The sequence below is a fragment of the Tremella mesenterica genome (assembly GCF_000271645.1).
Source record: "Tremella mesenterica DSM 1558 unplaced genomic scaffold TREMEscaffold_4, whole genome shotgun sequence".
Taxonomy (NCBI): domain Eukaryota; kingdom Fungi; phylum Basidiomycota; class Tremellomycetes; order Tremellales; family Tremellaceae; genus Tremella; species Tremella mesenterica.
In genome coordinates, this window is record NW_006711228.1 from 1,163,337 (window position 1) to 1,188,157 (window position 24,821).

Sequence of the window (24,821 nt, forward strand, 5' to 3'; positions counted from 1 at the left end):
TGATCGTCTTTCATATTCTAACGTTTGCCGAAAAGTTTCTCTCTCTCGTGTAAGACGTCCCTCCCATGTTTCCCTCTCACCAGATAAAAGTCCTTCCCAGCTTGCACGCTCCCGATGGAGCTCTTCGCTCAATAGAGAAGATGTTTGAATCTTGTCTCGGAGTGTTACTTGGAGAGATTGTAGGTCCGACTTTAAGACAGCTCTTTCTTCCAATACAGCTTTGACTTGGTTTCTGAGATGGAGTGATTGTTCAACATGGTCCATCTTGTCTATGAGGGGGAGATCCTTTTCAGTATTCTCCACTTCTGCGAGGTGGTCGTTTGGAATATCCGATGAACCAGAGACATTCGTCTTCGATTCCAATGCTGTGCCTGAGGTCGACAGACTTTGAGGTTGGGGGATAGACAAGAGGGAATCGATAGATTGGGAAGCATCGCCGTTGTAATCCGTCTCGAGGAGGATGGAAGGTAGAACAGGTTGAAACGATGAGGTGGTGCTTGGAAAGGGAAGTGGTGGAGCAGGGGAAGTTTTGCAAGGAGAGAAAAGATCTGATAGTCTTCCTGGAGTGTCGAACATATCTGTATCCCTCAAAGTGGTCGATAATCCAGGCTGGATGCAGTGATCGATGATTGTATTGGGCGTCGGGGTTCTAGATACGAGAGGAGTATCGATGTGTCCCGGTCTGAGGGAAAGAGGGATGTCCCTGTTGACTATACGTATACATGTATTGGTCATGTTGTCTGATCGAGGGAAGATAGGAGTTCCAGTGATCGTTCTAGAGATACCGTTTGTCCCTTCTGCGGATGACGAGTTTCGTTTACTTTCTGATGAAATCTTTCTTCCCACCTTCACTCTCGAAACAGGAGACACTGGTGATTCGGCGAGGGAAGTGGACTGTGATTTATCATCAACAATATTGGGTTTGAGAGGTTTGAAAGGTGATCCTTTTCCCTTCGTAGGAAGTTTCGGACGAACGAACGTCCTCCTAGGAGGACAAGGTGTGATTCTTGATGGAGTACCGATGGAAGGTGTGGGTGAAGGGGAAGGAGCGGGTACGTGAATGTTTCGTAAAGTCGAGGTAGACGTGAGGAGTGAAGAGGAGGATACGGTCCGAGCGGTTGAGAGTGCTTGTTTAGAAGGAGATCTTAGAGACGTTTGAGAAGGTTTGGAAGATATTTTTAGTGATGATGGGATTCTTTGGAGTGACTTGTCTATTTCCTCCTTCTCCTCGTTCGTCGCTTGACCTCTCGCAACTCTTTTCTCCTCTGTCTTTCCCGGGTCTTTCACCCGTTCATCTCGGTTTATTGACTTCTCCTCTTTAAAACCAGGAGTTCTATCTGAAGTCTTCAACGAAGTGGTAATGGTTTGAGGAGATGGATCTACATCTCGCCGTATTCGGCTCATAGTTCGACCTAAACGACTTGGGGGATTGACGTCCCCAACAGAGGAAACAGGTCTTGGTGCGGCTCGTATCGACCGAACACTAGACTTCCTCAGAAGTTTTCCATTATTGATAGAAGCGCTTGGAGTGATCTTCTCAGTGGGAAGGATGGACGTTGTGGTGGAGGCGGTAGGAGTAGGTTTGGGAATTCGAAGTGAAGCACTGGATTTCAAACGCGGTATTGAGCTGCTGGTGGTAGGTGTGGGAGTGATGGTGTTCATGGTAGTTGAAGGATTTGCGGATTTCAAGGAAGCTACCTGACTTCTGGTACGTCTTGGAGAAGGTACGAAAGTGGTCATGTTGATTATATATTTTGTGAGTGTATTGTTTCAGTGACTTGGTTGAAGATGTGCGTAGAGGAATAGACCAACGCGATTGTGTGTGTGCAAAAAGTGGCAGTGGCATGGTGGCAGTTGGGGGGTGAGTGCCACAGTGCCACATTGGGAAAGATTACTTGTACCGTGCCTGACAATATCGGACTTGACCCCCCTTTGACCTTTCCCACCCACCCCCCAACCGCCAACCGGCCAACCGCCGTACCGCCGTACTTCCTATGCTTTTCCTCCCCAAACTCTCCAGTCAGCCCCTCACCGAGACTTGGTTTGATCTGTTCGAATCAATTTCACCTTTAAAACAAATCCGTCTGAATCAGAAACAGCTTTAAAACATTGTGATTACGTTTTTCTTGATCTCTCGGCTGGTGTAACCGTCATCGCCCCCCGCTTCTCTCAAAAAGAACAACCACATGATCATGTCACATTCCTTCTCTGACCCCCACATTCCATTCCATTGATAACCCGAAACGCATATTCTTGAAAAGATAGACATACACGATAGTCATTATTACATCACTTGACCATTCCCGATATGCCACCCTCTACGCTACCTCCCCACCTCGTAGCCCTAATAGGGTCTTCCCAGACTTCGAGTGAACAAGCTGTCGACGGGATAGAAGAATGGATCCTTCATCGTCGATCTAAAGGGGACACATTGTTCGACGTATCGGTCGGACTCGCCGAATTAGAAGATCGAGTACGTATATTTGTCTTACTCTTCATATCCCCCCCCCTCCCCCACACACACCGCCCATTCATTCCCTACGCCCTTCAGTTTCGAGCCCCACATATCTAAAGATTCCCACTACCTCGCTTCCAAAAGTCACGTACACCTCATGCTGACGTCGTAAGGCTCCTCCTCGGCTTAGCGGAGCATTTGACCGCGCACGATATGTCACCAATGTACCCCAACCTTCTGACTTGACTCCACCTATGGGTCCGTTCCCTCTTGCTCGTTCAGCTTCACCAGCTACTGTCCTTCATCATCTGTTGTCAGTTCCCACACCATCGATAGAACACTCAAGAGAAGTGATATTGGAATATGTCCTCATGCGCGAGGGCAAGTTAAAAGATAAGAGACCTGGGAAAGGTGGGAAGGGTACTTTGGGAAGAGACAGTTTTGAGGAAATATCAAAACGTTTGGGGGAGATTGAAGATGGTTTGAGAGCGGGTGTCAGTCCGAAGACTGTGAGAAGGAGGAGCGAGCTTGACGAACTGGATGAACCGAGGAAGTTGGGGTTGATGTTGATTCTGTCACTGCGGATGAGTTTGAGCTATTTTACCTTGCAGGAAATGGCGGATCAGTTGAAGGAATTGACGGTGGCCGATGCAGAGAGGATGTTGGTACAACACATTAGGAGGAGAGTGTCTGGAGAAGGAAGATGGGGAGTGGGGAAAGAATTGGAGTATGTGGAGAATTTAGTAAGTCTGCCTTCTGATAAGGTGGGATAAAAATGCTGTCTCGGATGTTGTCTCGGCCATGTCGGATCGATCTACAAACCGAATAGTAGATAAAGTATTGACCGACAGACAATGTTATCCAGAAGAGCTCTCCGACCAGCTTTCAGATCAGCCAAAGCACGCACATCCCTTCCAGCTAGACCTTATTACCAGATCCCTCTTCCCGCTCCTTCCAAATCGGCCTGCATCAAACTGCTACACACATTCATCCGAGACGTAGAAGTGGGCGGAGCAGTCGCTGCTTCGTCTCACGTATCTTCAGGTCAACCCCTCACTCCCACTCACGGCAACTTCTCACCAGGCGACAAATCATATTTCTCCCGTCGTGGACAATCTAGCCCCATGTCCACATCGACCAATATGTCATCCCCCGTCACTCCCATGTCTGCCTTACCACCCTTGTTCAATCCTCCTTCACAAATGCAAGCCGTTCCACCGGATCCCAATCCTATCGCCAATTACGCCATGGAGCTTGTTTCAGAGTATCTTACCAGAGAGAAGCGCGAATACATTCTCAAAACCAAATGGGTTAAATCGGGACGGGATCAGTTAGGGAAAGATTTGGGAGATATAGAGGCTACTTTCTGTCTTTCTGGGAAACAAACGACATCATCTCTAGCCCAAACACTCATACCGGTTTTCTTGATTCTGAGAAGGTCGTTCGTACTTCCGCCATCCCCTCTGCCATCTCGTATTATCGAATCATACCTTGACATACTACCCGCTCCGCCAGATCCAGATGAAGTGCCTTTCCGGGAACCCACGGTTCAATCGACGACCGCGGCTTTATATGTCAATCCCAGATTGGACGATGCTGCTGCGTTGGAGGTACTTGAAGAGTTGATAGAGAATGAGAAGGAAAAATTAGAGAACGAAGGTGCTTCCCTAGAGGAAACAACCAAATGGACTGCAAATCTGCTAGACAGTGTGGCTAAAAGGGTTCGTCAGTTTCTTGACCGTTGATGAACTTGACTGATAGACGTAGTTTCCCGATGGGTCTTACGCCAGCCTTTTCGCCGCTGTCAGAGAACAAATCACTCGTCCAGCCCCATCCTCATCACATTATCTCACTCCCACTCCATCAGGTATCTCTAAAACTCCGTCCGTTCATCGACGAGCTCAATCTCATACAGAGGTATCTAGCTCTCCCCGACCCGACAATGGCGATACTGCTATGCTTGCCATGCCACCTTCACTGGGAAAACTGCAACATAATCGATCTGCTTCGCTCCCCATGCGTAAAGGAACATATGAAGATTCGGGCTCTGACTCGTCGTCAGATTCAGATATCGGTATCGAGTCTCGGGCAAGTATCGTCCCTCCCCCACGACAGGCGACTCCGACATTACAACCTGCAAGACTGTCACCTCTTCCATCTCCAATGGCAATACCTCCTCTTCAAACGCAAACCCTTCCGAGCTCCCACGTTCAGACCTCGACCACTGGCGTCGATACCAATGAGCAAAGTGAACTCTCTACCTCTGTATCTGCCGGATGGTGGGATATCGTCTCTGCTGTCGAGCAGGATCAATCTGCACCATGGAATCAGTTTCACAGTCAGAAAGACCTTTTTAGTCCTCCTCCACCTATCTCCACTTCGGTCAAAAGTCATCAAAGAGGTTCCAGTGGACACTCTAATTTATCTCAATCTCAGATGATTGATTTATCACTACCACCTGGCGCCGAACCTGCTTCACCATCATTCTCAAGCGCTTATCAAGTATTGACTGGTATTTCTCAAATGGACATTGTTGATTCACCCATGAACCTTCATCCCGGTCCTCCCACTCCATCAAAAACAGGCACAAGTACCCCTACACGACGACAATTCCCAACTGAAGTCAAAACTAGTCCTAGTCCTGCAAGACCTCCAAGACCTTCACAAGTTCCTTGGGATGAGAATTATAGTCAAGTCAGAGGTGAAGGAGAAATGAGAGGAATGTCTGTTCAAAATCCTCATATAAGATCTTCTTCCCTGGTCGATCAACCTCATACGGCTCATCCATCCGGAGGTAGATTACCCCCCAATCCAGTCAACTTTACACGTCCAACTGACTCGACTCCACCTCAACCACCAGAAAAACAACAATATCTAACTCAACCCATCCCGACTGGTAATAGGTCAATCTCTGCTCAGATTCCGATTCCGGGAATACCAGAGACCGAGATAAGTCCTCATAAATCGAAATTAGGAGGATTTGGGAGATCCATGTCGATGGCGAGTAAGAGTATGCTGAGATCCAGAGATAAAGATAAGGACAAGGATAAAGAGAATGAAAAGTCTACAGGGGGCAAGAAGGACAAGGAGAAAGAAAAGGAAAAAGGGGTTCAGAATAATCCGGGTAAATGGAATAAAGATATGGTAGCGAACATCATGGGTCCACCAGTGGACCGGAAATGAATCAGTTTTCTTGTTCCATTGACTATCAGTTGAAGAATCAGGTCAGTGTTAAAGATGGGTGAGAGCGCGGAGAGGGTTTCGGATTGCTATCGAAGACAAGGATAAGGAATTGTACTACTAAAAGGTACATGAGGGATATTTGGGTAACTCGGTCAGACTTATTATATATGCATGTTGAGATTGGTCATTTGCAAAGTAGATCTCATGTCTCGTACCCTAGCCCTGGGTAATGTTACTGCACGATAACCCTCTGGCCAGTACCCAGTGGTCTCGGCGATGAAAGCGGTCACTAGTAAAGTTAGGAGGTGTGTGGTTGGCGCGGCTAAAACGGAAAGGAGCCTGACCCTGAGTTGGAACTCTGCAACTCTGGCAGTTGCACAAGTCTCTCTTTCACATCTGACCTTGCTCATCTCTAGTTCGAACTTCAATATACATAGTCATATAGTACTATAACAAAAGTGAAAAAGCTTGTTAAAACCGATAAAAGAGTAAAATAACGAAGAAAATGAACTTTACAACAGGTGCACCTGTTTCTGAATTATTATCATTGGATCATATTCGAAATCAACTTATAAGACTTGAAGATACTATCATATTCCGTTAGTTTTCTCTTTTCTTTTCTTTACTCCTCCTCATTCTCCTTCTCCATCTTCCTCTTTCTTCAACTTCTGTGACTCTTCTACCTTCCTGTCTTCCATCTTTTGAAGACAATGAACAAAATTTCGTGAACTCCAACCACATCGTCCTCTTCTTCATCATCCCGCATCAAAACTTTTCTTCTTGACTTGTAACGCTTGAAGGAGGTCTCGAAACTAATTCCATTCAAGTCCTCATTGAAAGAGCTCAATTCGCTCATAATGAAAAAATCTATAAACCGGGTGCATTCCGACCTGAATTAGAATTTGACGGTAGTTGGTTGCAATGGTTTTTATTTGAGATTGAGAGTTTTCACGGTGAGTCATTCAAGGTTGTTTTTCGCACACTCTATGTTTCTCACTATATGATCATTTTCAACCCCTAACGCCCCTAAAGCCCAAGCAGCGCTCAATCCTAAAGGTTTAAGCCATATGTTGCGGTTACATGGTGCTTCAAACATGAGATGATACCTGCGAACTATCTGGGTGCCGGAGTGGTGGATCAAAGATGAGGTGATCTATCTTATGGCATTGTTATTCGGCAGATCTTGGATTATTGATTGCAACTTATCTGGTGATCCCTGGTGAGGGGCTGAGATAGAGTGGGGACCCACTTCTCGATGTGGTATGGTCGATCTATGAATTGACGCTGATCTTTTAGCCAAAGCTAGGAGATACACCAGGTTCGTCTCTCCACCCTTTACTTCCTCCTTCTGTGTCCCCAACCGTTCATCCATTCCGCCGACAAGAATGACCTTCGTCTCGCTCGCTCACTTCATGGAGTCGAGAGTCGACGGATCGTCTGCTCGCATCCTCCATACAGGCCAGATACGGTTGTCACTGTAGGATATGAGGGATGAATATGACTGAACATCTCCACTATAAACTGATCCCTTAGTCCCGACGAACACCCTTTCACACCTCTCAACTTTCTACCAAAACCTATAATAGCTCCTCAATCATACCCTTCTTTACTACACCGACCAGCGGCTACTCATCCGAGCGTCAATGTCAATTCCCGTATTTTGGAATTTTACGTGAATAAAATTTCACCCGGGATTTGTGCTCCTGGTGATGATGGGAATTATGGGAGTGCAGCTACTAGGGATGTTGAGGTGCTACAGGCTTTGAGTAGGAGGATACATTTTGGTATGTGTTTCTCCCCTCTCTCCTCAGCCCTGTTCCCTGTTCCCTGCTTACTCGCTTTCCCCGCTCTATTTCCTAAACTCATTGCCATTTTATGACCTCTGACACATGGCCTGCAGGAAAACGTACCACTCAGCTTCGGCTCGGCCTTCGATAAGTCGATGGGTTGTAACAGTCCTGAACCTCAATGTGTTGAGTGTGAACATCGTGTGAGGTAGAGATACTCACCCATAGGAATGTTCGTATCCGAATCTAAATTCCTTGACGCGCCACACGATTTCATCCCTCACATCCTCTCCACTCCACCTAACACCCAAGCCCTTGCGGATTTAATCACCAAACCCGCCGTCGAAGCGAAACTCCTCGTCCGATTAGCCAACAAAGCTAGAGTGTACGGAGGTGAAATGGACGCGGATGGAAGAGTGGTAGAATCTTCTGATCGTAAAGGTAAGATTGACATGGAACAGGTGGTAAGTATGTACAGGGATTATGTCATCCCTTTGACTAAAGATGTCGAAGTGGATTATCTCTTACATCGTTTAGATGGTGTATCACAAGAACAAGTGGAACTTTGGATGAAAGGACGTTAAATTTTGTGGTAAAAAGGTCAGATATTGTCATGTTAGGGGAAATATGAAGAACATTCATTGCGACATTGCTATATAAGAACAAGCACGAATACAGCTAGATTTCTGACATTTTCTTCCTTTTACCTTTGACATAGATAATCCGACACTTTTTGAGATTGAAACGATCATTCTTTATCTGGAATTGCTACTCCTTCAGGTGCACGAGTGTATTTTTCGAATTCTTCCCAATCGGGTTGACCGTTCCATAATGCTTTGAGCTGGGAATTAGCATGATAGTTCTTCAAGTTCTTCGGATCAAATTCCGTTCTCGCCCATTCCAACGACACCTGTCATAACCCGTCTTTGATTATTCACCACAAAAGGTGGAGGTGTGTCAATATCGGGACTGAACATTGAGAGCAAAGGTACGTGGAGAAGAGAAGAGGCGAAGAAGAGAGAAGCAAGTGGAATACATGACGAGTAACCCTATGAAAATTCATTGTGATTTTACTCATTTGCAAGAGAAGATGTAGTGAATGATTGGCAGTTCGAACTCACCTTTTCAATATCTAAAAATTGATGTTGTCCCATGGTCCAACCAGGAACGACGACTTCAGAAATCAAACAACCTATCTTATCTTTCAATCCCTCTTTCTCAGCCGTAGGTGAATCTAACAATAATAAATCTTCTTCAGGTATTTCAGAAGCTTTCCACCAATGTCCAGGAACGTATAATTGAAGTAATTCACCAGCTTGGATATCAGGACCTACGATAACTCTGTGAATCTTAGGTTTTTCTTCGGTTGAAGAAGGAGGTTGAATGAGTGTGTAAAGTGAACGACCTTGATGATGTGTATGAAACGTCTTTAGCAGTCAGTGTTCCGTCGACTTTCATGCATAAACATGACAAAAGATCAAAAAATCAAATAACTTGTAAGCTTTACTTATAGTTCGTGAAATATGTGATGTGATTAAAACATTCTTCGTGGATCGAAAAAGAAAGAAAGAAAAGTTTATTTGATGATTACATATGACAATTTATGGATGGATTGAAATGAATACTTAAGCTTGATTTTAAGAAATCACTCACGGCATGTTCGTTCATATGCATCTTACCTCTATATTGCTCAGAAGTCAAAAGATAAAAAATCTGTGTGGCCGCTGGAACTCTATCACCTTGAAGAAATTCCCCTTGGGTTTTCGTATCAGCCAATATGTCCACCGCTGGACCCCAGGAAATCTCTTTGGTTTTCGTATCGGTCGAAGGTGCCGTATCGAGGTATACGGTTTGAGAAAAGAAACCTCCTTCGAAAAGAGGGATCAGATTGAGAAGTTTGATGAGTTCTGAATTCGAGGTTGGGTAGGGATAAGGTACTTGTGACATTTTGAACGTTTATTTAGGTCGTGGGATCCTGCTTTTAGGGTTAGAAATAGTAGTAGTAGGCCTAAAAGTATCAAGTAGTTTTAGAAGGGAGATGTAAGTTATGAAGATGTCAGAGCTTGATAGTCGAAAGAAAGGGGTTTATATCGTTTTCTCATCCTTTCCAGGAAAGGATATCCGTAGTCGTGCTGACCTCAAGGCCGAGTGACCGAATAAGGCAACGAGAGACTAAATCTACGAGTGGAATATCTTTTGAAAGATGAAAAGAAGTTGCCTCCGAACTATGCATGAAGAGTAGTATGTAATTCATTTCCGCTGATCATTCCAGATCAAGTAAGTTACCCAGAAGCATAGCACAGCACTCGTATAGTCTACTACTCCCACTCGTACTGATGGGTTTTAAGTTAACCCCTCCAATACCTTCTTCGCACCTTCCACGATAATCTCATGTTCAACCTCATGTATCCTCTTTTCTAATTCTTCTTGACTTTCCCCCACTCTCATTTCTATTTCCCTAACTACTAAAGGTTCTCCCCTATCAACTTCCCTGACCACTCTATGTACCATCACACCCGTTTTATTTATTTCCCCTTTTTGAAAAGCTTCGTATGCTCTTCCGATAGCATTAGCTCCATCGAAAGCACCAGGTAAAGCAGGATGAAGGTTGATGATAGGTATTGGAAAATAAATTTCTCCTTGATAATTCTCAATCTCCTCTTTCTCCCTCTTTGACGCCATTGCGATAGTCGCTCTTCTAGAAAGAGAATCGATGATATCTTCTCCTAGAGAAGATAAGGGTAATGTTCCTATTTCAGTCTCTTGATTGAAAGAAAAAGTCGTATCCGTTTCCCCATCAAAGACAGAAGGTATAGGTTCAGTTTGTGTATTTGAACTTTCCGGTTTAGGTGATGATGATGTCGGAGCAGAAGGAGCTTCTCGTACACCATTCAAAATGTCAAGAAACGAGTCGGAGAGTATATGCATCCAACCTGCCAAAACGACCAGATCGGGTTTGTTGGTAAGAACCAAACGAGCGACTTCGACGTCATAATCTTCTCTCGTAGAACCGGGGTTTCGGGATAAAAACGTTTTGAGGGCAATGATGGTAGTTGGGATTGGGGGATTTTGAGAAGATGCTCGAATAAGCCCATAAGCTTTAGATCGGGATGATATGACGTGAGTGATACGACCTGGTAGAATGGAAGAGTTGGAAGCATCGAGAAGAGCTTGAAGGTTTGTTCCTATTCGTTAGAAATGTCTCTATTGGGAATGTTATACACTTTCCGTATACACCGTCATTTTAAGAATGTTTCATGACATACGTTGTGGGGTGAGAGAGAGAATTAGGGATGAACGGTCATGTGGTTTGAAGGGAAGGAAGAATATAGGACGAGAAAATAAAGTTCAAAAAGATAGGATGAGGTAGGAAGGGTAGAAGGTTAGAAGTCAACTTACCAGAACCAGAAATGAGAACTGTTATCCTTTTCTCTCTTTTCACAGGTAATACAATTTCTTTCGAACTTGTCATCTTCTTCTCGTTATGTTTGATACTTATTCTTGTTTGTATTGATGCATGACATTAGTGTAATTTTTGAAAAAAAGTCACAGGAAAGTTGAAAGTGAGAGTGATACGAAAGAAATTTAAAGTGACGTGGGATCGGAGAGGTTTCTAACAACTCGCTATAAACTACTGTGATATCCTTCCACTATATCTCTCTTATCGACTTTATACATCATCTAGAGTCATACAAAATGGGTCGTCAAAAACTACGGAAAGATCGTAGACCACCTCCTCGTCGTCCGACTCAATCTTCACAGACAACACAACCGTTACAACCATGGACCGATCAAACGAATTTACCCTACCTCGCTCCTAGCATCACCCCTCAATCTGAATCTCATCATCCAAATCCAGATGCAAATCCAAATCCCCACTCTCATTCTCATTCACATTCACATTCTCATTCCCATCCTCATAATCACTCACATTCACATACACATACCCATAATCATAATCATGATCATACAAACTCACATGTTCATCCCCCCACTCAAGCAGGATCAAGCACCAACGTATCTCACGCAACATTAGCATCTCTAGGTAAATACGCCCAAGCTGTACATGATCGAACTGCCAGAGCGTTAAACAAAGTCGATCGTCTTTCTGAAATGTTTCCACCACAAGCTCAACTTGAAGCTATTGCCAGTGCTGCCGCAGGTCTCGATCCTAGTGTTTTAGATCATCCAGGTTTAGCAGCTGCCATGAACGGTCAGACTGTACCTGGTATGACTGATTCTGTGGCGGCTGGAGGATCGATAGATTTACCTTCTAGTCTTGCTGCGTTATTCGAAGCGAAATTAACTTTGGATAGGGAAAAAGCTAAATTGGTAAAGATGCAGAAGGAGTTGAAAGGTTATAAAGAGGATGTGGCTAGTATGACGAAGACCAATGGAGAGGCTAGTGGAAGTGGGAGTGGTAGTGGATCGGTTAGAGCATCTTATTTATGTACTTGTGGACAAGAACAGTGAGTCATGATACATGTTCCTCTTTCTTTCCACTTGATCTTCTTACCTCTTTCCCTTTTGTCCCGCCTCAAGTTTTCTTTCGACATGTCCCTTGCTATTTTATCATGTCTCCCTAACCCGCCTTTCCTTTCTGGTCTTCTTCATCACCGCCCTCTTCTTGCCTGTCCTTGCCCTACCGACGTCTACGGCTCACTATTTTCTATAAGCTGTAACTTCTTTCGAGTCTCTCCCGAACAGTACGAAGTTCTGTCACTCGTAATGATAATTCTTTCAGACAACAAGTGGGAGCATAGTGGTTTACTGACTTCAGTCATTACGATTCCGAAGATGAATACTATGAATATTCCGACGAAGAATGTTCAGGTGATTGCATGTGTAACTGTCACGAAATCCAAAATCATTCTCACCCTCATTCTCATTCTTCAGCTCACATTCATCCAATCCACGAACCATGTTCTCATCATGCATCTTTAGAATATGTCGACGAAGAAGAGGAAGAAGATGATGATGATGATGAAGAGGAAATGGACGAAGATCAAGCTATTTTATTAGATTCAGAAGCAATGGCAGAAGCTGCAAGGTTTGACGGTGGTAGTGATAAATATGATTATACATATTCCACTTCATTAGATTTATGGAATGGAAAACAAGAGACTAGGTATAGAAGTAAAGTTAAGAGTAACGAACAAGAACAAACAAAGTTGTTCAATGATGTATTAGGTAAAATGGCTGTTTTGAGAGAGTTGGAAAAAGGAAAAGATAATTTGAACGAGGAAAAGTTGGAAGTAAAGATGAAACCATTATCAGAAGATCCGGAGAGATTAGTAAGTTTATTTCTTTTCATTTTCTCAGATATACCTATCCGGATCTCATGATAAGAAATTTCAAGATGATGATGGTGGTTGTGAGCAGTTGAAAGATGGCGAGATAAAGGAAGGGAAAGTGTTTGTGAGAGAGAGGAAGAGCTGATCAAGTAGGAAGAAGCAGTTAAAGAATTATTCAATTGGATCAAAGCTGTCGTTTGGACTATAGAACAAGCCGCTTTAGTAGCTGGTCGACGTAAGTGGGCACAGCAGGCAAAGTGAATACACCATGTCATGTGGTTTGATACCAACTTTGATACAAGATCAAAATCTCTCCCTCTTCTGTAGTCTACCCACAAACAAGATCAGACATGTTAAGCTTTCTATTCGCATCATGCATCGAATGTTTGGATTCATAACCCTGTCCTCCCACTGGTTCCCTCAACGAATCACAAACTAGCCATGTCTCAAACGTCATCACGCATGAGAGAAGCGGGACTTTGACCCCATGCAGACCTGATGCAATGTATACATATGTGCGTGCTAGGTCTATCAAAAGACAGATGCAACCTAAGTCAAATTTGAGATGACCGAACCCACCACGCATTCTCGAGATATCTTCTCCGACATAATCTACGCCGCAACTTCCGTCTCCGTCGCCGCCGTCGTGGCCGTGACCGCGGGTCTGACCCCTACTCCACCCCCTGTCCTGGTCCCTCCACGTCCAGATCTACCACCCCGATTTCCTCTCTCACCTCTTTCTCCAGACCGTTGTTGATCAGGACTGGCCATGGCCATGTTGATAGCTTGAGACCGGAATGTCAATCCCCTGGTGGTTTCGATCAAATAGGCGGTGGGGGTGGTGTATGGTCGACTTATGTGGAGCATGTTCTTCCGGTCAGCTCTTTCACGTTCACTCAGAATAATGAGAGATGAATAGGTGAAGAATCAACGTTGAGTAAGGAGTTTGACTGACCGATTTCAAATCAATCTTCGCCTCAACGCCGATTCTCGAATCCCTGATGAGATTCACGATCCATCTTTCACCTTCCTCATTTGACATATTCAACGTCCTACTCAAATCACCAATATCAATTCTCTGATGTACCCTGCAAAACACTTCACTGACCAACCATCTAGCATTCTCAACGAAATCATCCGCAAATCCACTCAAGAAGAAATCCGCCCTCACAACATTCTCCGCTATTGTCAACCTATCCTGAGCTTTGGCGAAGTCGAAATCCGTGAATAAATCTTTGAGGAATCTAGTGACTGGATCGGTATATTGATATTCCTCCATCTGAACGATTTTCGTCAATTCCCTCACATGATCTCTATTCCCTTTCACCCCAACGGGTTTTGGAGCTCTTCGAGAGATTATAGCGGCCGCCACTAAATACCTCAAAAGATGAGGACAAGAAGTTTGTATAGTGTTCAAATAAGCAGGAGCTAAAAACATATCGAGGAGAGCTTGACAACCCGTTCCATCACCTTCGAGGTTGAAAAATACGAACAAACTCCAATGAAGTAACCATGTCCTAGCTTGAAGTTGATTCAATGGTTTCGCCAATTTAGTTCCATGAGGATTATCGATGATATCACGTAAATCTTTCACTTCACTAGCGGCAGCTTCAAATTCTCCTCCTAGGATGTTGCAAGCGAGTTTACCCCAATGAGCGGAAATGTTGAGTTCGTGATTCGGGGAAAAGATGAGAAAGTGATATAAGAAACTGGCAGCGTCGGAATATTGTCCAACAGAATATTGATATTGACCGAAATGATACAGTTGATTGATTTGATCAAGGGAGATGTCATAATCGTTACTTAGTAATTCGAGGTTTTTCTCTTTATCAAGACCGGAACGTAATTTGGCGACGGCGTCAGGATCTTCAATCACTTTCATCACAGGTTGTACTCTTTCCTGAAGGTCTTGATATCGTTGTGTCGCTTGACTACGAAGAGCTTCGAAGTCTGGGCCAGGTTAGCTGATCCACACCTTCACTACATCAAAACCCTTTGCTTCTATCGCCCACGGGAATCGAAGGGCACACATACGCCTCACTTCCGTTGCACCCAACGCCGAGTCCTGACGTTGTCCTCCATGAAAGAAAAAGAAGAAGAGGAGCGTGTGAGTGATGTATGTTGAGCAGAGTGAAGAGACAGGGCATCACGACTCACCACGAGCCTCAGGGGCGGGAGACTGATCCTTGACCAAATCATACAGTTGAGAAACATAATCCACCATGTTGGTACCCTTCACCAGGTCATACTGCGCCTTTGCCAACTTCTCCTGTGGGAAGATACCAGCGTCTACCAGATGATTGAGAAGAGGAATGGCGAGATGTCTATCCAGATGTGGGATGAGTTTCTATATGTCAGCCGATATCTTTCTTGGCCAACCCTCCGTCTGTGCGACTTGATCGGAGAGGGGTGGACAGAACGAAAAACTCACTTGAGTGAGGTCGTATTCCGCCATGGCGGCGTTGGAAGTTGACGCCTCTGACTCCATCTCGTTTGTCATGACTGCTCTGGAGAAGCTTGTCGCAGCTGTAGCTAGCTGTATGGCTGTATGAGCACCTAGTAACAAGCTATGAGCAGATTTCAGACAAAGAATCCCACCACCTGATCGAAATCGCCGAGAATCTCCGAAGGGTGGCACCGGCTCATGCCACACTTCTTGGCTCGCAACCTACACCACGTTCTACTTTACCTCGTCTTTTGACAATCCGACAAGCGCTTTCTCGGCCTCGGGGACAGGAGATGCAGCGCCAGCGTGGATACCCCCAACGACACAATGGAGCGACGATTGTGAATCTCTAGTGAGAAAGTGATATATAGCCTCAATGGAGACGTCCCTTTCATGAACAACTTTTCCCATCGAGAGGATTTCGATAGCCCGTTGACCGTCGTTCCATTGGGCCGAATTTGAGGCTGTGCTAGAGAATCACATCTTCCCATCACCCTTGATTGTTTATGTAAGGGGACTGCTGTACTCATTTGCCACTGAAAATCCACATTGACTCATCTTACTTCTTGCTTCCAGGCTAACTCAAAGCTTTCATGTCATTGGTCCTCCCTACTACTGCTCCATTATCGCCCACAGCAACTATCAAAGTCGTTCGCAGGACGTTCCACCTTTTAAGCAATGACGAACGGAATGGCTCTGTAGGTCATGAAAATAAATCGGAACACGTGTGGAATGTGACGACTGTGGTGAGTGTCTGATGATTTGATCTACTTTCCATCTTGTCACTACTATGTCAGAGAGCTTACCAAGCTGATGTGTTCAAGGAAGTAACCTTCACCGTTGTTCTTGATCACTTGGAGCCGCATTCCAACGACTCGTCCGATAATGATGCAGTGAAGCCTTATGAGTCGAGCAAAATCGACTTACAGGATGCTACGGCCGTCGATACGGTTGGCTTCCAGATTGGTGGAGCGAAGAGTCTCGGCACAATCAAGATCCGACAGCAGAATGGAGAGATCACGGCACTTCGTATCATCGCGTCAACAGTTACAGATGCTCAAGCGACAAGAGCGTGGGAGGCCCCTGATGATTTGTTGAGTTTCAAGGCCAAAATGGAAAACACAACGGCTTTGACAAATGATGCGGAGTTCTGGAGGGGAATCACTCAGAAGCCCACTATGTTAAACACACATGGATTTGCCTCAAACCACTCCGAATATATCTTGGACCCCAATTCCGTTCGGAGTCTCGAGACTCTCCTGGGGAAGTCACAGCACCCCCCGCACTACATCATTGACATTTCGGTGGAACAGCTTAATGTACCTTCAGATGGCCCTGTCTGCCAGGAAGCGAACAGCGTCTCGCAAAAGGCGTGGAATAACCTCGAATGGCTTCTCAGGAGATTCGGATATGCTACTTGTACTGTCCCGATGCTCGGACGAGCTTCGTGGTCCCCCGATCCCGCTATTTTTGAGCACGTATCTGCTGACTATACTCAGGGACCCGACACATCCTAACACAGTACTCGTAGAGTACTGTACCCTCGATCCTTTTCACCGGATTTGTCTGATAACAACGGAGGACCGCGCGTTATGGGGTGACTACTTTGGCGCAGATGTGATAGCGAGATCACATAGTATGGAATGCATGAGAGGTGCTGCTGATGGTCTGATGAAGCTCAGAGCCGGTCCGTTTTGACAGACTTGATATCCATCAGACTTGCATAGATATCAGGCCCAAGAGGCTGAGGATCCTGCAGCATGCAGTCCATGGTCGCATGAGGCGATTCTGGATTGTGGGATACGAGAAATTCCTTGACGACCCCGACTAATCCGACAACCTCCCGCCTCCGGAACTCCAAAGGCCAAAGGTGTGATGTCAAATTCAAGTCGTCGTTTCCAAGCAACTATTGACCATCAATGTCGCCTGATGAAAGTTGTCCTGACGTGGTATTTCCTCCCTTCTGGTGCCATCGCCCCATCGACGTCCTCAACGTCGATGACCTCGTTGACTTTCGTTTTGGCTTTCAACATCCGAAAAACGGCCTCTGGCCTTTGGGGTTAGAGAAGGGGCGGTGAATATCCTCAAGGACAATAACCGAAGATTCTCAACATCCATTATGAAGGTGAGGGATATAGAAGGGAAGAGACCCTTTCATTCAACCAACTCCCTCGAAGCACATTTCACGTCGTACCGTTGTATCGACTTCGAGGCTGTGCTAGAGGCTCACACTTTCTCATCACTCTTCATACTCTATAAGAGAAGTACTTCACTCATCCGCGACTCAACAATTCACATTGACACATTTTGACTCGAGTCTCTAAACTAATCACGAATCCGTGTCACAGGTCTCCCCTACTTCCGTTACCCCGTCGCCGACAGCAACTATCCGGATTGTCCGCAGGACGATCTCTACAATCGAACAGACTGCGGTGAGTTTTTTATGATCAGACTTGCTCTGTCAGCCTTACCGATGAGGATTCCAAGCTGATGACCCCAAGACCTTGAGGTTTACCGTTATTCTCCACCGCCCCTTGTCCAGTCCCTCTGAGGCTGACCGTGATGCAGTAGAAACTTCTGACAGAAGGAGGATCGACTTACCAGACCATGAAGCCGACATCACAGATGCCTCTAAAGATTTCCACGGCACAGTCGATATTCGACGGGAGGATACTGGAGACATTATCAAGCTACATATTGTCACATGGGATGTTGATGTGAATCAAGAGCAGGTCACCCATTCCCCCGATATAAAGTTCATCACTCGGCCCCGGTCAGAGTCGAATTCTGTTGTAAACGACCAGGAGCCCCTACGGACGGGAACGATCGAGAAGCATGTTCTGACAGAGCCAGCCACTTCAAGTACAGAGATCACGGGGACTGCTACAGACATCGAGACTCTGTCCGTATTGGATGCCGCATCGGCCAAGAGCCTACAGGGACTTCTGGGACAGTCACAGCATCCGCAACACGGCCCAACCGAATTTAGTGTGAATGAAGTTCATATATTCGCCGATAGTAGTCTCTCACGGGCTTTGAAAGGAATGGCGAGATTTTTAGAGGGGTGGTGGGACTAGTATTGCCAAGGTCAGACAGGATGTTGTATCGTTGACTGTTTGAGACGTTCGGCATACAATCGAAGCTTGCCATTGGCGCAGATGTGATAGCGAGATCGCCTTCTATGGAATGCATGAGGAGTGATGCTAAAGTTTCTTCGTGTAATCAATGCTAGTTTGGTTTGACGATTCTGACAGTCATCAGAGCTCTCAAAGCTCTACTCGGTCTTCGCAAGGTGCTAGCCAATCCCACCAGACACGTTACCAGCACCACACTACCTGCTTGATGAGACGCCGCCAGAGGAACAGGGACGAGGTATAAGAGTGTGGTGATTCCTAACGTGACCTGGGTGATGGCTGCCGCAGCGGTCAACATGGCCATTCGTCTTGTTGATTTTGACAGTATGGTCGATAATGTACCCCGTCGGGCCATCAGAGGAAGAGATAGTAAGAGACCAAATGTTGTCGTTGCCTAATCGTCAGCTGAGTTGTACAACAGGAGATCTGATTGACTTACCAAAACTCTATGATCGAATTGAGCGGTTACGGGATTCTCCAACATGTTCCTCCACCATCTATCCCCACCATCTTCTCTTCTCGAGTATCTTTTATCTAACAATTCATCCAAGGGAGGTGCTAACCCTTCACCCATCATCGGAAATTCGTTGTATACCAAACCCGCATCTAAACCAGCGACGAAAGCTCCACTTATGGCAGTCAAGAGGACTAGTCCGAGAGAAGAATGAACGAGCATTTTATATCTTTTCACTTGAGGTATTTTCAACATCGACATGATTTTAGGGATATTGTCGAGTTGACGTTGAAGTTTCACATCTTGTCGTAATCCTAAAGCAGTTTGTAGCATGCCGATATAGAGAGCTAGGGCAGCACCGAAATGAGCAGCTAGACGATATTGTGATACACGAGCTGGAGCTTTATCCTCGATGATTTCGGGTTTGAGACCGGATTGAACCATGTACCATCCTAGTGCTCCTTGAAAACCTATACCGAGACCGATAGCGAGGAGTTTTGTCTGAAGAGAACGGGGGAGACGATAGCGAGAGAGATAGTATAGGGTAGGTACGATGAAACTAGATGTCAGCTGTGGCAATGATTTTCCTTGAGTTCCGGGAGGGTCGAGGGGTACGAACTGCCCAAGGCCGATCGTGTGAGAGACAAAACTCACGCAATACCGAGTACACGACCAGCCAGTCTATGCCCCCATTCCATATAAAATATCTTTTTAAATTCTCCCATATCAATCTGAGAATTATACAATATTCCCTCTGGTGATACTCTATATTTTTCCCATTCCGCTTCCCATTGATCTTCACCTATAGGAGGGAGTATACCTGTGATAGGTTGCCATTCGGTTATACTTAAACCTGACTCGGTAAGACGAGTGAGACCACCGATGACCACTATACCGAAGACTAGAGCGGAACATCCTAGTAACCATGTGGGGAGGGAGGAGGGGATCGTCCGATCGGTATGAGAGAAGTCAGGTTGTGGGAGATGTGTCGATGAAAGTGATGGGGAAGTGGATGATATTGTCGATGATGTTAAAGAAGCAAGCGAAGCTGAATGGAGTGAGGGAGAAAGATTATGAGAAGTAACAGAGGTATGAAGTGAACGTGAATGATACCGATAAAATCGACATTGTGAAGAAGGATAGAAAAACTCTGTTCCTATTTTTTGAACGGGATGTGAACGATCGAAGAACCTCACCAAGGGGTTTGAGGGGGTTGGAGGTCGGGCGGAAAAAGTGGTAAGTGAACGTAGAGTGAGTCGAGGAGGTATTATGGGTTTCAGACGAGATAGAGAATGCCGCAAGAGCGGCGAGAACGAGGTCATATAATGGGGACAAAGTGACAGTGACAATGAAAGTAAGGAAAGAAAAGTCACAACGTCCTCTTTACGCCTCTTGATCTTCGGAAAGTTCGGATTTTCTCATATCAACTGCGTCCGATTGGTCCCTTCTTTCACCTATCCTTTACCTCTACTGTACTTAATATCGTTTCCATCACATGCATTTGTGTTGCATATTGCATCTTGCATCTTGCCTCACTCATCTCTTCATTCTCAAGTAGCACCAGCTCACACAGAGTCGCACATACCCGATTAGTAACTTAGGCTATGAGACAAACGGAGCGTTGATGAAAAGAACGTCCTCCCTCCCTTCTCCTTCAACCTCAGGCATACATATCTCCAAGTTGCATGTCACACAAAACCACTCGTCTGAATTCTTCTCGACTTCTAGCTACGGATCATAGAAACATCAGACCTTACTGGATCACATAATCAAATATGACCACACCCACACCTGAACATATCCGTAAAGTATGGAAAATCCTACAAGAACGTGAACAAGCTCGAATGACCATCTCGGCTCCTAGGTCTCATCGAGCCCCAGAACAAATCTTCTATTCGGTTATGAATTCTCTTCGTAATAAGAAACATAATCGATATTCTAATATCTTGGCTTATGACAGGACGGCAGTAGTGGTGCATGATGATGGGTATTTAAATGCCAATGTGGTTTGTGATTCCAAGGGAGGTTGGTGGGTTGCAGCTCAGGTGAGTAATTTCGTTCATCATCTCATTCGACATGTACATGTTTCGTGGTTAACATTACTAAAGGAGATTGGTATGGTAATAGTGGTTGTCAAACAAGGACGATAGTTGATCTTGGGTAGGAATGATGGTGATTCCATGAGCATATTGAGAGCGGAGGGGAACGAACAAAATACTGATGTTTAGGCTCCTCCACCAGAATCGCAACATTCATTTTTCTACGCTATCTATTCCCAATCAGCTTCAAAACAACCTTCTTTACTCCAAGCAATCCCACATATACAGGTGGAGAAGAAGGGGAAACATAAATCAGCCATCATTGTCCAATTGACGGGATGGGAGGAAAATGGTCGACCAAAAGCTGATCCTTATCTTCCGTAAGTTTCTCATCATCTCGACTATTCCACCGGTCAACACTCACTCACACTTGACTAGAATATCCAAGCCCCAGTCTTTGAAGACAATAATTGATGTTAGGGAAACGAGTACATCTCCAATTATCTTTAAACCCCCTAAATCGTCTCATCTCCCTCGTCTAGCCCTTCGTAGAGAATCCGTAGAATCTTCGAAAGAATTATCAACGGACATATCTTTACTTTCTCTCCGACCCATTTCCCCTATTTCATCATCATCAATATCCAACGATAAAGTGGGCGAGACAAACGGACGATCGATATCCACATCAACAGATAAATTGGGTGCGAAGAATGGACTGTCCACTCTCACGTCAAATGACAAAGAAGGTGAACAAACTGGAATATCAACATCATCATCCACGTTTGGAATGGGAGAAGAAATCAGATCACCCACTACAACATCGACAACCGGGAAGAAGGTCGAAGAAATTTTAATATGGCACTATCATTTTCATGGTTGGCCAGATCATGGGATACCTTCTGGTCAAGGGGTGAAATCTCTGGTCAAGTTGATCCAAACTGTCAGAGAGAAAAGATTACAATTAGGTGGAGATAAATGTGAAGTATGGGTACATTGGTATGTTTTTAATTCCTTTTTCTCCACAAGTATAAATCACATTTCTATTCCTACAATTGTTCATTACCCCTTTGACTAAGTTCATATACGCTCATATCACTTTTTTCTTCAGTGGAAATTTCATTCGTTAGTTTCGTGATACCCAATCGTCCGTATAATCGTTTCTCTCATCCCATCATTTTATCTCATATGATATAGAAGGGAAACAGATAGAATGGTAAATTGGTCATGGGGATGAAAGTCATTTATGATGAGTGAAAAGTTGAAGTTGCAAAGTCACTTGATATGCGTGAAAAAAAAGCTGAGGATGCAGTTCCGCAGGAGTAGGTAGAACAGGTACTTTTATCGTCCTCTCTTCTTTATTTTCTCCTCCTTCCTCTTCAGCTCCCTCAAAACCCGTCTTTTCTCCCCTGGGTCCATTACCTTCGGACATACGAGAAGATGTCGTGGCGTTCACTGTGGATTCAATGAGAGAATGGAGAGGTATGTTAGTACAACAACCAGCACAATTAGGGGTGATTTATGATATCTATCATTCAATCTCTTCTTCATAGATCATCACATACGAAATATTGTATATGATTGAGTTACATATCTGTACGTTGAATTGTGAAGTGTGTATCGAATATGGTGGAAAATTGCTTGTTTCATATTAAATGATAGTGTCAGTGTTGATGTGAAAGATGATGACGAGAAATTATATTTCATATCACTTTCTACCTATCTATGCAATATGTACCATCTTAAGATCCATTTGATAATCCGTGGCGTACTCTCTACTCACTCCCCCTTCTCTAAATCGTATAATTTCCCAGCTGAGCGTGACACCATAGCTCGGGTTGTATCGTCTCTACACATTTTCAAAAATTTAAACAAAGCCGTTCCGCCCGTCCCTCTCAATTCCCCGTCTTCTTTGATCTCCCCCCTTACCAATTCCTGACTTACGTTCAGCTTGTTGTCGATGACGCTACTTGGGTCATATTCCGAGATTGAGTCCATCTGTCCCAACAATCGCCTCACACGTTCACTAGGAGTCCTCCTGGCTTGTTGTACGATAAACACCGAAACCACTCTCATATGTCTCTCTCTGAATCCTTTAAGAGCTTCCAAAGCCGTATCGTACGCATCTGCCAGTTGAGGGTGCGACTCTGCATGTGCAACAACGACAGATCGAAGTGGTGTGGGGTTGGTAGAGAGATGAAGAAGGAATGTGCGGTGTTGTAATGGCATATACTGAAGCATACGTTCGACAAAGGTTGCTTCTGTAGGTTGAGATTTCGCGTCCGATATTGGTGTATGATCTAGAGTGATTCTCATCGCAGCAGGGGAATCGCCGTTTGTTTCCGTGCTTGAGGTCGAAATTTCATCTGTATGTTGGACGTCAGGTTGAGGACCTCGAGGAGATGATCGTTGTCGATGATCAACAGTGAGGAAAATATCGATAGCGTGTATCAGACTACTTTGTCCAGCACTCGGACCCGAGAACAATTTTCCTTTCTTGCCTCTTCCCGCCTTATTTTCCGCTTCCCAGGTTATAAGGTCTTGATCACTCGAACCGAACAGCCATCCTTGGCTATCTGGTCCATCGGCATCCCCACCCCTGAACCAAGGTCTGATGAGATGATAAAATTCCTCTGGAACGATCTCGCCGATCATACTCGATGTCACATCGGCTATTCGATCGATCTGACGAGCTAATTTACGCAGGTAGACTGTCAACCTTCTCAACGCCAGTTCATCGGCCAAGAAGAGCTCGTCGAGAGATTGTCGCATAAGTCTTAGAGCTTCCGCCCCGGCAATCTCACATAGCGCAGAGATGATGTAAAATTGTTCTTCGGATCGGGTGTTGGTGAAAGACGCCAAGGCTGTCTTGGGTGGGTTTGAGGGCAGCGCAGGGGGCAGAGAAGGGTCGAGGGAGTGGAAGTTGTAGAGCACCGTATCTGCATAAGTGAGAATGGGTGGAAGACCAACGAGTGAGGAAACTGTGAGAAGAGGGTTTGAGATGGACGCCGGAATGGGTAGGGGAGTCTGTCGTGGAGTGGGAGAAGGAAATGTGTGAACGTAGAAGTGGAGTAGGAAAGCGAGTACGACATGTGCTCGGCGAAGAAGTGGAAGAGAAATTCGAAGGTTGGTAGTGGACAATATCGGCATCTATCGATCAACGTCTGATCAGTGTCGACGATCATCGTCATAGTCACCATCGCCTCCGCAAGAGATCACATCTCAGAACAAGGATCGAAATTGTAAAGTTTAATCGAGATGTTGAGCAGGAAGAGAAGGGGAGCGGGTATGGATGAGAGATAATGCAAACTCACACTTTCAATACCCTTTCGCCACAGCGCTTCCCTCTCTCTACCACCTCCCAATCGCAACCCATCACCAACACCTTCACCCCTAGCAGCCCTCAAAGCTTCCTCCCACAAATCCCATTCGACGGGCAAGCGATCCACATTCCTCTCGGCTGGTAAGAAACCCGTACGAACGTCAACTTCGAAATCGGCCGAAGCGAGAGATGCGACGTTAGGTGCGAGACCTTGAGAAGTATGAGCGGATGTGGATGGAATGCCAGATGGGTATGAAGGAGTCTGATCGGCGTAAGATGGAGGGAGGGAAAGAAAATGACCAGGAGGAAGGGAAATACGGTGAGTAGGGATTGGCGATGGAGAACGTTGTGGTAGCATCGTCGAGGCTGTGTGAGATTTGGTCAGAGTGGTGGGTGGAAATGAAGAGCCCGATGAATATATGTTCGAGTAGAGTATAGCTGACAAGCGATGATATTAAGGATCCTTTGTATCGGACTGCAGATATATATAATCCACTATAATGTTCAGAAGGCCTAATCAAGGAAGAGGAAGGCGAAGACAATAAGGTGATGGTAGAGTACTTTCAGTACTACTCAACTTAGTGGTAGAGGTTGTTGTCAAGACGAAAAGTAATGACTTGAGGGGGTTTTATTCAGCGACCAGAGTCAGGCACCGAATCTCGGCCGGCCGGCCCCATCGGCCGGGATTTCAATCCGATCGGTCCGGAGCG

General features: G+C 45.3%; 11 protein-coding genes across 11 annotated transcripts; 5 read left to right on the top strand and 6 right to left on the bottom strand.

Moving 5' to 3' along the window:
* Positions 1–1,120: 1,120 nt before the first annotated feature.
* TREMEDRAFT_56799 (uncharacterized protein) lies at positions 1,121–1,779 on the bottom strand (the record flags this gene model as incomplete). Its single annotated transcript, XM_007003966.1, has 1 exon — positions 1,121–1,779. A coding segment is annotated over exon 1 (449 nt), but the record flags the coding sequence as incomplete, so codon positions are not given.
* A 529-nt stretch (positions 1,780–2,308) lies between these two features.
* Positions 2,309–5,829, top strand: TREMEDRAFT_43684 (uncharacterized protein; the record flags this gene model as incomplete). Its single annotated transcript, XM_007003934.1, has 4 exons — positions 2,309–2,473; positions 2,629–3,198; positions 3,307–4,176; positions 4,223–5,829. The coding sequence occupies 4 exons, from the start codon at positions 2,309–2,311 to the stop codon at positions 5,636–5,638; spliced, it is 3,021 nt and encodes a 1,006-aa protein (XP_007003996.1). The 3' UTR covers positions 5,639–5,829.
* A 213-nt stretch (positions 5,830–6,042) lies between these two features.
* TREMEDRAFT_43686 (uncharacterized protein) lies at positions 6,043–8,009 on the top strand (the record flags this gene model as incomplete). Its single annotated transcript, XM_007003935.1, has 5 exons — positions 6,043–6,237; positions 6,466–6,591; positions 6,935–6,956; positions 7,172–7,422; positions 7,654–8,009. The coding sequence occupies exons 1-5, from the start codon at positions 6,144–6,146 to the stop codon at positions 8,007–8,009; spliced, it is 849 nt and encodes a 282-aa protein (XP_007003997.1). The 5' UTR covers positions 6,043–6,143.
* Positions 8,010–8,173: 164 nt separating this feature from the next.
* On the bottom strand, positions 8,174–9,372 carry TREMEDRAFT_30080 (uncharacterized protein; the record flags this gene model as incomplete). The annotated part of the gene is made up of 3 exons (XM_007003827.1): positions 8,174–8,266; positions 8,547–8,852; positions 9,079–9,372. 3 exons carry the CDS (start codon positions 9,370–9,372, stop codon positions 8,174–8,176), a joined length of 693 nt encoding a protein of 230 aa, XP_007003889.1.
* Positions 9,373–9,660: 288 nt separating this feature from the next.
* On the bottom strand, positions 9,661–10,927 carry TREMEDRAFT_73716 (uncharacterized protein). Its single transcript, XM_007004305.1, has 2 exons — positions 10,825–10,927; positions 9,661–10,610 (listed from the first exon to the last, which is right to left on the bottom strand). The coding sequence occupies exons 1-2, from the start codon at positions 10,895–10,897 to the stop codon at positions 9,769–9,771; spliced, it is 915 nt and encodes a 304-aa protein (XP_007004367.1). The 5' UTR covers positions 10,898–10,927; the 3' UTR covers positions 9,661–9,768.
* A 194-nt stretch (positions 10,928–11,121) lies between these two features.
* On the top strand, positions 11,122–12,980 carry TREMEDRAFT_61831 (uncharacterized protein; the record flags this gene model as incomplete). Its single annotated transcript, XM_007004132.1, has 4 exons — positions 11,122–11,894; positions 12,206–12,719; positions 12,775–12,843; positions 12,873–12,980. 4 exons carry the CDS (start codon positions 11,122–11,124, stop codon positions 12,978–12,980), a joined length of 1,464 nt encoding a protein of 487 aa, XP_007004194.1.
* Positions 12,981–13,331: 351 nt separating this feature from the next.
* TREMEDRAFT_29490 (uncharacterized protein) lies at positions 13,332–15,174 on the bottom strand (the record flags this gene model as incomplete). Its single annotated transcript, XM_007003769.1, has 4 exons — positions 13,332–13,589; positions 13,675–14,660; positions 14,877–15,066; positions 15,151–15,174. The coding sequence occupies 4 exons, from the start codon at positions 15,172–15,174 to the stop codon at positions 13,332–13,334; spliced, it is 1,458 nt and encodes a 485-aa protein (XP_007003831.1).
* Positions 15,175–15,758: 584 nt separating this feature from the next.
* On the top strand, positions 15,759–17,229 carry TREMEDRAFT_61833 (uncharacterized protein; the record flags this gene model as incomplete). Its single annotated transcript, XM_007004133.1, has 4 exons — positions 15,759–15,911; positions 15,963–16,615; positions 16,665–16,852; positions 17,102–17,229. The coding sequence occupies 4 exons, from the start codon at positions 15,759–15,761 to the stop codon at positions 17,227–17,229; spliced, it is 1,122 nt and encodes a 373-aa protein (XP_007004195.1).
* A 1,110-nt stretch (positions 17,230–18,339) lies between these two features.
* TREMEDRAFT_71512 (uncharacterized protein) lies at positions 18,340–20,605 on the bottom strand (the record flags this gene model as incomplete). Its single annotated transcript, XM_007004306.1, has 4 exons — positions 18,340–18,693; positions 18,739–19,312; positions 19,408–19,669; positions 20,545–20,605. The coding sequence occupies 4 exons, from the start codon at positions 20,603–20,605 to the stop codon at positions 18,394–18,396; spliced, it is 1,197 nt and encodes a 398-aa protein (XP_007004368.1). The 3' UTR covers positions 18,340–18,393.
* Positions 20,529–22,342, top strand: TREMEDRAFT_61835 (uncharacterized protein; the record flags this gene model as incomplete). The annotated part of the gene is made up of 5 exons (XM_007004134.1): positions 20,529–20,798; positions 20,982–21,172; positions 21,273–21,788; positions 22,102–22,271; positions 22,293–22,342. 5 exons carry the CDS (start codon positions 20,529–20,531, stop codon positions 22,340–22,342), a joined length of 1,197 nt encoding a protein of 398 aa, XP_007004196.1.
* A 133-nt stretch (positions 22,343–22,475) lies between these two features.
* TREMEDRAFT_73719 (uncharacterized protein) lies at positions 22,476–24,707 on the bottom strand. The gene is made up of 2 exons (XM_007004307.1): positions 24,104–24,707; positions 22,476–23,939 (listed from the first exon to the last, which is right to left on the bottom strand). Exons 1-2 carry the CDS (start codon positions 24,467–24,469, stop codon positions 22,569–22,571), a joined length of 1,737 nt encoding a protein of 578 aa, XP_007004369.1. The 5' UTR covers positions 24,470–24,707; the 3' UTR covers positions 22,476–22,568.
* Positions 24,708–24,821: the final 114 nt, after the last annotated feature.